This window comes from Pristis pectinata, chromosome 12 (genome assembly GCF_009764475.1).
Source record: "Pristis pectinata isolate sPriPec2 chromosome 12, sPriPec2.1.pri, whole genome shotgun sequence".
Classification (NCBI taxonomy): Eukaryota; Metazoa; Chordata; class Chondrichthyes; order Rhinopristiformes; family Pristidae; genus Pristis; species Pristis pectinata.
This window is the reverse complement of record NC_067416.1, coordinates 6,871,396-6,884,275: the sequence shown is the minus strand read 5'-3', so window position 1 is coordinate 6,884,275 and position 12,880 is coordinate 6,871,396. Positions and strand designations below refer to the sequence as shown.

The window sequence follows — 12,880 nt, the reverse complement described above, 5'->3', positions numbered from 1 at the left end:
TGGAACAGGTATGTTCAGGAAATTTTGCTTGACCAGCAGAAAAAAAGCTGCAAATTGATGTTAACCAAAATTAAATACAAGATCAGCTTCAGAATAACACTCACACCAGCATTCAAATTGCAGCAGGTAAATCATTATTAGAAATACAAAAGCACAAAAATACAAATTATCTATTCTTGATGCATGCTGAAATCAGTTGCTGCTGTCAGGACCTCAAAGGGAGACCCTTTGTCACAACTGAAAGATTACCGAGTGTTAGATTTCTCAAGTCAGATCAGTGGGTGAAGTGGCGTGGCTAGTAGAGCCACTGCCTCACAGTGCCAGAATCCCAGGTTCAATGCTGAGAACAGGTGCTGTCTGTGTGAGTCTGCATATTCTCCCTGCAAATGGATGGGTTTCCTCCGACAAAGACTAATGGTTGATGGTTTAATTGGCCAATGTAAATTGACCCAGTATGTAGGAGAGTGGTAGAATCTTAGGGGAGTTAACGAGAATGTGGGAAGAATGAAAACAAAATGTGATTAATGTAGGATTACTGTGAGATTTTAACAGAAACTTACACAGAGAAGCAAGATGACTTCGGTATTCCACATGGACAGTCACTAAAAGCTTGTACAAAAAGCAATCCAAGAGGCTAAAGGACTGTTGGCTTTTATCTATTTCCCCCAAAAATAAGCTATTTGTAAGATATGCAAATATATAGTACAATATATCTATATGTTACCATTCACAATACAAGGCATATTCCATTTCCTAACAAGGTTCACAAAATGTCAGCTTGACTTCTAATTGTCTTTCACAGACATTCCATGAGCAATATCTGAAAGGTTTCTACACGGGTTCCTTAAACCATGACTTTTCTGCCTGGCGGCTGCTCACCAAGTTTCAGTGTCTCCCTCAACACATAGAACTTGACCCAGTCTGCACATTTAGTTGTGAACAGCTCCTTGCACCAGAAGACCAGCAAGCTTTATGCAGACCAAAATGTGTGTCTTTCACCAAGTCGATCAACTATTACAAGAAGAGCAGTGCACATAGCACAGATGTGCTAGATGCACCTTGACAAAGACAAATGCATCTTGATCCAGACCTTCTTGGCAGTATATGGTGGTATTGAGAATTTTACTGAGAATTAAGGATCTGGCAGTGAAGGCCCTTCTCACCACCAGCCAAGCAAGGTCTTGAAGCTTATTTGAAAGTTCCACTGATTAGGCTTTGTAACAAATACTTTAAGAACCATCCAACATAATCCTCCAGGTCTGTTTTCCCTGCAGTGACTTGAAGATATTTCATGCAGACCACTGTCTGATTGACTCGTGGTCAAAGACATTCTTCTGCACAAATTTTTCTTCAAGGATCAACTGTTATGGTATAGTCCAACAGAATGAAACATCTGACAGCATTGTGGCCATAACCATCCTTTGCAACACAGGGACAGACTGACCTCAGCACAGTAACACTTAATATTTGGACACCCAGGATTGAGAAAGAACTTGATAAAGGTAGGCGTTAAAATGGGGGCAATATTGGGTACATTCTCTCATTGCTTTCTTTGGAGATTTTTCTTTGAAGACTACAGCATAATTAGGCTCTGTGGGGAAAAGTCGAGTGAGTAACCTTGATTGAAGAAATAAATTATTACATGATTAAAACAGAAATACCCATATTAGAAAGAAAGAAAGTGTTGGCAAACAAAACTAAACAACTGAATATATCTAGATAGGAAATAGCAAATATGTTTACTCTGGTGGAAAAAATGAATCACATAAAGGATGTATCCAACAGACTAGAAAACTTGAAACAAAAAAAGGATAAAAATGAAAGCCAGGAAGAACAAAATATATAGGACATCTATAAACACTTTACAATGTAGAGTTAGTACGACTAATATTTGTATAAAACAGTGACATATTAGCAACAAAGACAGCCACAAGGAAATTAAAAGTACAGAGCAAGGGAACGATAGAAATGCTAAATAAACCTCAAATGTGGATATTAAGCTTATAGAAGCACCCAAGGTTGAAGAGCAATTAGTAGCAGCTACTATTCTGGAATGCAAACAATGAAAGATAGATAAAGATCCCCTGGACTATACAGTCTGTACTAAACAATTGACAAATGCTATGTATCAAAACATATATACCATCTACAACAGCCTGGTTGGTTTGATGTGATGGGAAAGATAACATTTCAATTAAGATCCAAAACAATTTTGAGAGAAAAAAATTGAGAACTTTCTCTCTGACTCATCAAACCAAGTCCAGGAGATCAACAGGCTCTTAATTTATTCAAACACCAATCTTTAAGAGATGATGTCTAGTCCAACCATAAAACGGTCCAATTTTTTTTTTGAAGGAATTCAGCAAAACAGCTTCCACCATGAAATGGTAGTGGAATAGAGATACACTATCCTCTACCTCCCAACATCCAACCTGAATCTGGAACTACACAATTTAAAATTGTGCATCCTGGTCCTTCCTAACCTTTTTAATTGATAAAAACTTAATTGGAACACGATCCATTCCTTCATAATGTTATGAACATTTTCAGATTACCCTCAAATTCAAGTCTGCTCTTTGAGATTATTTGGATAACCAAGATGGTTCAAATTTGGGAATTTGACTTCTCTGCATCCTTTTGAAAACCCCAACATCTCCAACCCTGAGAGGAGACCAAAACTGGATACAATTATTCCAAATGAGACCCACCCAGGATCATATGCAAGAAAAATAGCACTCTTTGTCTTAATATCAAGCACCCTTTGAATGTACCTCAACATATTGGTGTCATAGTACACTCCAATCTATTACACTCCAATCCTTTTTTTTCTCCTTCTTCTTTAATTTGTTCTTGGTCATGTGTATTATTCCATGCTTTAACAAATTAAGCATCATTCAATCTTCATATCTCCAATCTCAAAACATACAAGATCCACTTGAAGCAGTTAAGCATCATCTACTGTACTAATATTTAAAGAGATCTGCAGGTTTACAAATCATACCCACAACAACCACATTATTGAAAAATGGTGGTAAAGAAATAACCCAAAACATGGGGATCTGCTGGCTTACATCTGAAGATTCTGGAGGAAGCTAAGAAAAACTTTGAACATCAAAGCCACAGCATTTTATAGGTGTGAAAAGGATTTTTTTCACGACAGGAAGGCGGCAGATGTGACATTTCATTTTTTTTAAAAAGGCATTTTGGACAACTGTAAATGATTAGCTCTACTTTGATTGTTACTAAACTAACAGAATTTACAAAAGGAAGAAATTATTAACCTCTTGAAGAAACATGGTCGAAAAGGGAAATGTATTGGGTACACTCCCTATGGATTTAGTAATGAATGCTATTGGAGATGAAGAATGACTTGGATGGAAGGGCTTTTTACCACTAGGCCTTAAAACTACTCAAGTAACATACGGTAAACAGTATCAAATGTGGATATCATTTTCACTAGATAGCAAGGCACTGACAAAACCAACGAGAAAATGAAATTTTACCAAGGAGGTAGCTGCTCAGGGAGCTCACAATTCACTAAACCCACTCTTACCTGGAGCAGGTCCACCAGCATGAGCTTCCTCCAGGACTCTGACTCCAACCTGATTGCTTCCCTACATGATTTCTGCCTGAAGTGAGACAGCCTACTGACATGAACTTCCTCCAAGAAAGCCAGCTCCAATCTGATTAATAAAGCCATGTGGTTTTATAACCTTCCAATTGTAAACAGCAAGTCCCATTCATAGAACCACATTGATATTTGGCTAAGCTGCAGCTCCTCGCTTAGCACTCTCAAAACTATCAAAGTTTGAATGTCTGTGAATGTCTGACATTCAATCTTTTAAAAGCATTTAAAACATAATATTAACATATTTAAATATTTATAACTTGAAAACACTAGAAAACATAAAAACAAATAAACAATTGAATTTAAAAATAAGTAAATTATGTTTATATTTAACCCTCTTCCTTGCAGCCTTTCCCTTCTATTCAAACAATTGGGTTTGCTGTTCCTACATCAGTTCCAATCTAGCACAGGAATAGCGGGCAGTTTGCCTACCATTAAGAGGTAGGAAAATGCAGGGTCTAGCATCAAAGTATGGTGGTCCCTGGCAGCAATCAGCTGTGAGGAAGTTCAGTACATCCTTGATTACTGGGAGCCCGAACTTATGCACAGCTACAACTGTAACGATTGGCAGTTCTACATGGAATGTCTCCTCCCACCCATCTCCTTACCAGTTGGTTCATTAAGCAGATTTGTGTGAACACGATCAAAAAAACTTGTCAGGTTAAAGGAACTGCTATAAAGGGAGCAACAAACACGATGTTGGAGGAACTCAGTGGGTCAGGCAGCATCGTGGAGGGAAGTGGACAGTCAACGTTTTGGGTCAAGGCCCTTCATCAGTCCAGCTGAACCCCTTTTATTTCTTTGTGCTAAGTTTACAGGAGATATTGTTGGAGAGGTCTAGGAGAGTATCTTCAGTGTATTTTGTTGATGGTACACACTACAATGCAGTTTTGGATCAGGTTACATTTTATGATTCAATCATACCGTCATCTGAAAGTCAGTTTTTAAGGATAATAAGTAAATATGGTCCACAAGCAGATCACGTTAGAATTTTGTGGTTTAATTCCCAGGTTCTTTTGAGTATTAGGTAAAGGGATAATGAAAAAAGTGATTTTAAAAGTCTCATTAAATTTAATAAAATTTGCACACCATCTTTCATAATTTTTTTTATCATGTTATAACTACGCAGTTATACACGAGTGCTAAAACACACCATACATTTCACTAGCACTTAGCACTGAGAGCCTAAACGTGCATCATGTGGGCCCATGCTTCCAAGTGCATCATGCTCAGAGCGCAAATGTCCTACTGTGACTTTAAGATTATTGTGGTAACACCACATCAGCATCTCAACTGTTGAAACAAGCATTATGTGACTTTATGGGCTATAGAGCTCCCTTTTGCAGTTAATTGATTACATCTTGTAATACATCTAATGGGTAATAATGCTCTCACAGGCTTAGTAAACTCTCAATGCATTATCTGAAGGGTACCTTCAGAATTCTGTTTGTGAAGTACCTTTGTGCCTGCAGTTCCACAACATTCATCTTTCAAGGCCAGTTTGAACATAAAAGGCTTATCGTCCAGGTACATTTGATGCTCGATTATAACAATTTGTTTTGTGCCATCATACTGGATTTCCTTTTGATGGGGATCATTCAGTCTTTCCTCCTTACTACCTCATCTCAACCTTTAACCAACACTGACAAACAGTGAAAGTCTAACTTGAAACTGCTTTAAGTTTGAAAAAACATTTGTCCCTGAATGCAAAATTAAATCTTCAACTGCATGCATTCATTTAAATCTGACATTGGCCAGACTTTTCACATTGCCCATTGGCCTTGCTCCCAAAAACATATGCTGTTGCCTTTCGTCAAGGTGAAAGTTATGGAGGAGTACATGCATTGTGGCAAATATGTACACAACTTGCACCATTCTTAGTGTCAGAAAGTGACAATATATCATGCTGCTCAGGGTTTACTACAACCAGAGTCATTATGACCTTGGAAGCTGCAATTGTGATAACATTTTAATTTGTACTTTACTTTTTTAAAGATGAGTTCTTCTGGGGTTTGCAAATAAATTAGATGCAATAAAATAACTGCAATAAAAATAACTTCAAGTTTGGGTGAGGGCCCAATAAGGGCAAGCATTATAAATGGGTCAGGCAGTAGTTTGTGCCATGCAATTTTGGGCCATCTACCCGATACATGGTACTATCGGGTAATCTTACCTTTGCCATATTTCTTTAAGTGTGCCATCTTCTTGCGCATCTGTTCCAATGCTTTGTAGACAGTGTATGCAGCGTTGAGCCTGATCACCAGCTGCTGCCAAAAATGGTACACCACTGTCTTCTGGGGAGGTTGCCCTGAAGTATCAGAAAGTGGAACCATATCACAAATCCATTTTGACAGCAATAAACAGTGGGTAGGGTGCTGTATCACTCCACTACTTCGCCACAGAATTTGTTTTGTGCCATCAGATCGGATTTCCTTGAACTAAATTTTTGATGGGGATCTTTTAGTCTTTCCTCCTCACCATCCCATCTCACCCTCTGACAAACAGGCCAATCTGAAACTCATTAAATATGAAATAACGTTGGTCTCTGATTGCAAAATTACGTCTTTAACTGAATGCATCCAATTAAATCTGACATTGGCCAGATTTTTCATATTGCCTACTGGCCTGGCTGCCCACACAAGGTCAAAGCTGGTGAAGCCGCTCACTCGACAACTCGAGCTCGTAACAGAAAATTTGACAAGCCAAATCACTGTTCTGCTGGCTAACTTTGGGTCTGCCACAAAAGCTTAACCTTAGCTATGAATCAGGGAGGGGGTGGAGAACAGTGGGGGAGGAAAATCCTTTTGACTATTCTTATCTTTCAGTCACACCAGCCAGGGACATTATGGATTCCAATATTTAATGCAAAATTTAAATAAATTACATTTTCTACTGAGACACCCACCAGTTGCTTCCTAGATTCAAAGAATATAAGTCTACAAAACTTCAATACTTTTAACCTTAGTTCATTTTACTGCATCATGGTTTGGATTAAATTTCACAAAAGTATTGACAATTGTCCTGAACTAAACTTATGCCGTTGTTGTCGAATGGATGTCAATTTACCCGATTAATCTCCAAATTACTTATACAGGTATCAACTTCAGAAGATCAATACATTAACATTCAAAATCTTGAGAGTCAGCTGGACATGCACTTACACTGCAAAAATCCTGTAACTGCTCGAATTGCAATTTTGGCAATACCACAGCTGCACATAATTTGTTAACTTTACCAATCAAAATTCTGAATAAAAGGGGACAATGTTACATACCAGCAACTTGAAGACAGCATTACTGACATGTACAGAATTGAATGCTTTCGACACTAGTGTCACTATACAGAAAACAAAAATAATTTCACAATGTGCTCTGCTACTGGAAAATGAAGATTGCTTTTTGCATGACTGCAATATCACCAAAACAATGCAAAAGAATATAACTTCAAGTCTGTTTTACAACCTTAATAGTAAATGCCATAAATTCTTCTGACACCAGTTACTCAATTTCTCCCAGCAAAATTTCATAATATTTCAATTGCTCTGAAGTATGCATTCATGATCTAAATAATTCACCTAAATAAAAACCAAACAAAAGCCATTTTGATAACCCCTATTGAAAATGAAAAGTAAACGCTTTTTAAAAAAATCTCATTAAACACCTAAATCTACGCAAGATATCAGGACCCGTACAAAAAATATTCTGACTCCGCAATATAGTCATCCCTCTACCACCCTACTAAATCAAAAAAGTGAATCTGCAACTAGGCAAGGACAAACCCAGAAATAAAATCTACACACCATAAAACAGGTCCATTATCTTCAAGAATAAGAAGCACCCATTATAAGTAAAAGCTAGGACACAAAAAGAACAACTTTTCAGTTAGGGATCACTGCTTTCTAGAACCAATGAATACAAGACAGAACAAGACAAAAGCTGGCAACAATGACAACAAATCATAATTAAAGCATACAATGGGCTTAACTAGAATTTTCAAAAAGTTATTTTGAATACATCAAGTATGCTCATCCATCAGATCCTCCCCATGCCATTAAAGTACACTGGCAGATTTTGCTGTGCAAATAACGAATAAGATATTAGTGTTGACCTTCTCACATCTACACATGCATTAATAAGCAAGGGAATCTGTCAGGTGTTGCGACTTTTCCACAGGTAACCTGCTGTAGTTTTTCTTGATGAAATCTACATAAAATCACCTATTTAAAATCTAAACATCTACTTTTTGCATTTCAATTAACTTCCTGCTCCAACCATTCTGAAGTAAGATTAAAAAAATACACCTTGATCTATCAGGAAAAATGTAGTTTTTAATAAGTCATAATTACTGCTGAACACCATCTCTAGCTCTGAAAAAAATTACTGATGCAAAGTATCTCTTCACTAAGAAAATATAGGTCGCAGATTTACTTTTAAAAAAATCAATATAGTTTTGTGCTTTACTCATTTATGCCTATCGTAATTCCATGGTGTATAATCTTTATTTCACTTCTTGTACAATAATTTCAATGTGATTTATTTTTTCTTTCTTAAACTTTCTGCTTTGCATTCTAAGGATTCTTCAGTGTGATTGGCTGAACAGCTTTCCAGCTGTTTGTCCCACTCCCAATTACCAAAGTTCCTGTCAAGATGGCATCAACTTCAATCAGATCCTGGAAGGAAGGAGATCTGCACTGACAAGCCCACTTAAGGTCTTTGGGCAGCTATTCACAAAATCAGTTCTCCTTGCAAGCCACAACAAAATCTAGTCCAAGCTTTTTTCTCCATAAAGAGAAAGCCATCTTTTTCTCTCCTCAGGTGCATCTATCCTAAGCAATAAAACTTGAAGTGCAAAGCATAAAATAATCTATTTCTAATCACAACAAAGCAAACTAAAATTATATAATTGATACAAATAGCATTAACAAAAAGTAAAATTCATGGCAGGATGCTTTTTTGATGAAGAGAAGTTTGATACATGATTGTTGAAATGTTCCCCAAAATGAGTTTTGAAAGTATTTCAACCATTGGTCACTGAGCTAATGCCTGTGGGTTTTCCCTGGCTAAGGCAGCATTTTTCCATGAAGAATTTTTTCCACATTCAAAAAGAATCAGCACATGCACTAAGTACATCTAAAACATGCATGTTTGCATTTTTCTAGGTTTTTTTTTGGATTATGGTTCTACAAATAGCTCCTTCATTAGCTTCTCTGTCTGTCTCAGCCAAAAGCTATGAGGAATGACCAGAGTGATCCTGTCTTTTCCATGCCTCATTGTGGGAATATTATCCAGTAATATCCTTTTAGTGTGCCACACTTCCACAAACAGCATAATTAAGGCATTTCTTCTGATTCTGAACACATTCACACTTGAGAATTTCTTAAAAGTTAGATTGGATACATCCATTATATGGACTGAATTCACCTGTTGATAAATAAGATTATCCTTTCACTGCGAGTATTTATTGTCTGGTTTTAATTTTCCTTCAAAGATTATATACTGCTGAGTTAAAAAAAAACAAAATTTGGAAGAAACTTGATAATTGTTGGTGTGACATACTCTTGTTTATATCATATGTGGCTCCACACTAATCCATGCCACCAGTAATGATGTCACTATTACCCAAGCTATCTGCCACTTTGACTAGTGGTCCAGGATTGAGTAAGTTTACAGAGGGTAGAAAGAGCACCTCCGTCACCCCCTGAAAGCAGCAATGATCCTGAAGGTCACTCTTGCAAGTGGCTGCATCATGTGGTGTGCCAAAAAACAAAATACAGACACAGCAAATATTACTACATGCAGTTCTATCTACCCCCCCATACTGTACAGGTTGTGCTTGGCCACAGAGGATAATTAGACAAAAGATATCCTGACAACATGGACAGTACTACTGGCCAGTCCGAGATGGGGACATTCCTGTTGATAAAACTCACTGACCACAGAGCCTGCAACATGCCTGGAGTCCTGAAGGAACCGAAGAGATTGGATCCTATTGGTTTTCCTGCACAAAGAAATGTCCTGCCCCACCCTAATCAGACACTCAGCATCATTTGGGAAAACATCATTGCTCCAAATCACCAACAGATGTCAAGATTTAGCCTGGATGGCTGTAGGTCCTTTTGGTGTGGTCCTTTCGATATGTCAGAACCTTAATGCCACTGCAAGTTGCCTCAATGGTATGGCAGGGCTGAGCTAGGCATTTAGCCCCTAATTAAATGCCCCTTTCTACAAAGAGACATGCATCTCCCTGATTTCATTTCTAATAGCTTGATACTACATGATTCTGTGCCCTATGATTTGACCCCAAGGACACATAGCGAGACAGATATCATCTGCAGCTGGTAAACCAATTTAGTCAAAAAAAGCTCTTGCGGTCTGCTCAAAAACTTATCTTCTATTTAAAGAAGCTGTCGACATCTGATTATTACAAACAAGACCTCTCCAGCGCCAAGGAGTAGATACTACAGGATGCTCATAAGTGTAAGCTACACGAAGTATCAATAATAAAAGGCTGTCATATATAAATTCACCACTTTTTTTAAAATTATAAAGTCTAGTCAGTCTTTATGTGTATTTAGAAAAAAACTGTACTGTTTATGACCAGAAATGTATATACTGAAGCACACTGGCTGTACTTTATCTTCACACACTTTTGTGTAAATCTCTGTAAATATACAGTGCTACTTTGATATAACCCAGGTGTCAGGGTACATCTCTGTAACAGTGACAGGGTACCATGTTACTAACTACCTGTGTTATACCCTGAACAGATTTTTCCAACATCCATCCCATTTTCTCCAATTAATTTTGAGAACAGATCCCCAGCACTGGATTACAGGTCCTCCCCAGATTACAAACGCCCAATTTATGTACAGCCCATGCATATGAACAAGCATTTGGGAGACCGGCGGGGTGTATTTGCCAGCTGCTGTAGGGCCGCAGGCATCTTCTGTCACGTGGGAAGTTGGTTCGCAGCCACATTTCCGACTATGAACAGTTTTCTGGAACGGAACTCTGCCGTAACCTGGGGAGGACCTGTAGTCATAGAGTCATACACCACATAAATGGGCCCTTCAGCCCATCACATCCATTACGACTTTTCTGCCCATCTATATGAATTCCATTTGCCTATACTAGGTCCAGATGCTTTAACACCTTGCCTACTTAAGTGTCCATCTAAATGTCTCTTAAATGTAGTGATTGTATTGGATTTCATCACCCCATCTGGCAGCGAGTTCCAGATATCAACCACTCTTTGATGAAAAAAACTTTTGCCCTCAAATTCCTTTTAAAACTCCTTCCTCTTACCTTAAACCTAAGCCCTCATGTTTTTGATAACCCTGCCATGGGAAAAGATTCTGACTATTTACTCTATCTGTACCTCTTATAACTTTATGAACCTTCACAAGTTTCCCCACAGCCACCTTTGCTCCAGGGAAAACAATCCCAGTTTCTCCAATCTCTCCCAATAATGAAGTCCTCCAGTTGAGGCTACGTCCTTGTCAATCTCCTCTGCATTCTCTCTCCAGCACAACCACATCCTTCTTATTGCATGGCAACCAGAACTGCACACAGTTCTCCACGTGTGGTCTAACCAGCATTTTGTAAAGTTGCAACACAACATTCCAACTTTTATATTATATGACCCGACCTATGATAGCAAGCATACCACATGCTTTCTTTACCAACCCTTCTATTGTGTAGCCACTTTCAGAGAACTATAGACTTGAACCCCAAGGTCCCTCTGTTCATCAACACTCCTCAGTGCTTTACTACTGCTAATCCTTTTGCAGAATCTATTGCTCCCTCCTCAGCACTGCCACTGTCAGAGGAATTCTCACAAATGTAAGTCTGTTAAATTAAAATGGGAATATTACTGTCTCTCTGCGAGCCTGGAATAAAAACAAACGCCATCTTGGAGGACAGGCCAATACCACTGTATATCCAAAACCATGATATAAAGAGGTTGCACTGCATTTGGTTTCACAAAGTAAAATATTTTTATTTTGTTCAAAGTTACTATGGTCAAAAAACTGTGGATATCTGGCAAAGAGAAGAATACATTTAATTTCAATCATTTCAAGAATCTAAAAACTTGTCATAAAAAAAAGCCATGTAGGTTCAGGAGGATGCTGGGTGTCCAGGAATTGGAGCACATTTTTAAAAAAATGTTCAGGGCATCTTTTCGCGCTGAAAACATGTCTGAATTCTAGCTTTTCCCAATTCTGAAGAAAGGTCATTGAACAAAAACATTAACCACTTTCCTTGTTCCACAAATGCTCCTTGACCCACTGAGTATTTCCAACATTATTTGTTATTATTTTAGATCTGAATGTTCTTCTAGACTTCATAATTACCACTTAGGTTGATCAATGGATCTAATTCATTCTTGAAAATCTAAGTTAAAGGTCCTTTAAGAAAAATTGATAAATTAAACAGAGGTTGATGCATTTTTCATTCCCCGGTATGAGTTTTCAAACAGGTAAATGAATTTGAGCTTTATGCATACTTAATACTAAGCCTGTTGAACAACTTAAGACAATTAAACAAAAATTGTTTTAATTTTAAATGTAAACAATTATAGAATACTAAAATATTTTTGCATGGTTCAATGGAAAATGCTTTGCCGTTTAATGCTTTCTCTTTATAATCTAGTAATGACAAATCCTTCAGTAGGTATGTCTCTTTAGTTATTTGGCCTTCATGTCCCTGCCATCCAAATTCTGACCTCCTGTGCATCCTCAATCAGCTTCTCCTCACAGGATTTGAAATCCTGAACTATTTTCACCATTCTTTTTTTCCACAGGTTAAGTTACTGGAATATTACTGCAAAATTTTACAACCTGTGATGAAGATGCATCAGACTGTTTGTATTGGCTATTAGGATACAATAAGCATATGAATAGCATTTCCCTAACATTAGCTGTGGAGCTATAAGAAAATATGCCAAATGATGGTAGCTGCAGTTTGAGTGGTTTGGATTCAGATAATTCACATAACTGTTCTTTGATAGTTTTTTAACATATGCATACTGCAAAAATCTTTTCATAAATTTTATGTATCATTTACAGAGTGCCCAACGAGAAAATAAAATGATCCCTAAGGGAATCAGCTGGCTGAGACGGTATTTTTCAGCATCAGATTCAGGAATTTGGCAAATCCCTAGGGAGTGCTCTACTTAACAAATTTTATTTTATTTCCTTAACTTTTATTAGTTATCGTTTAGGTTCTACTACATTTCCAAAACAGAGTTATT

General features: G+C 37.6%; 1 protein-coding gene across 2 annotated transcripts in view; it reads right to left on the bottom strand.

Moving 5' to 3' along the window:
* Positions 1–12,880, bottom strand: part of LOC127576650 (metal transporter CNNM2-like) — a 119,485-nt gene that overhangs the window by 51,473 nt on the left and 55,132 nt on the right. The window contains exon 2 of one of the 2 annotated variants that reach the window (XM_052027232.1): positions 5,802–5,936. The exons of the other annotated variant lie outside the window; for it this stretch is intronic. Within the exon in view, the coding sequence (XP_051883192.1) occupies positions 5,802–5,936 (135 nt within the window). The remainder of the gene's footprint in view (positions 1–5,801; positions 5,937–12,880) is intronic. 2 annotated transcript variants of the gene reach the window in all.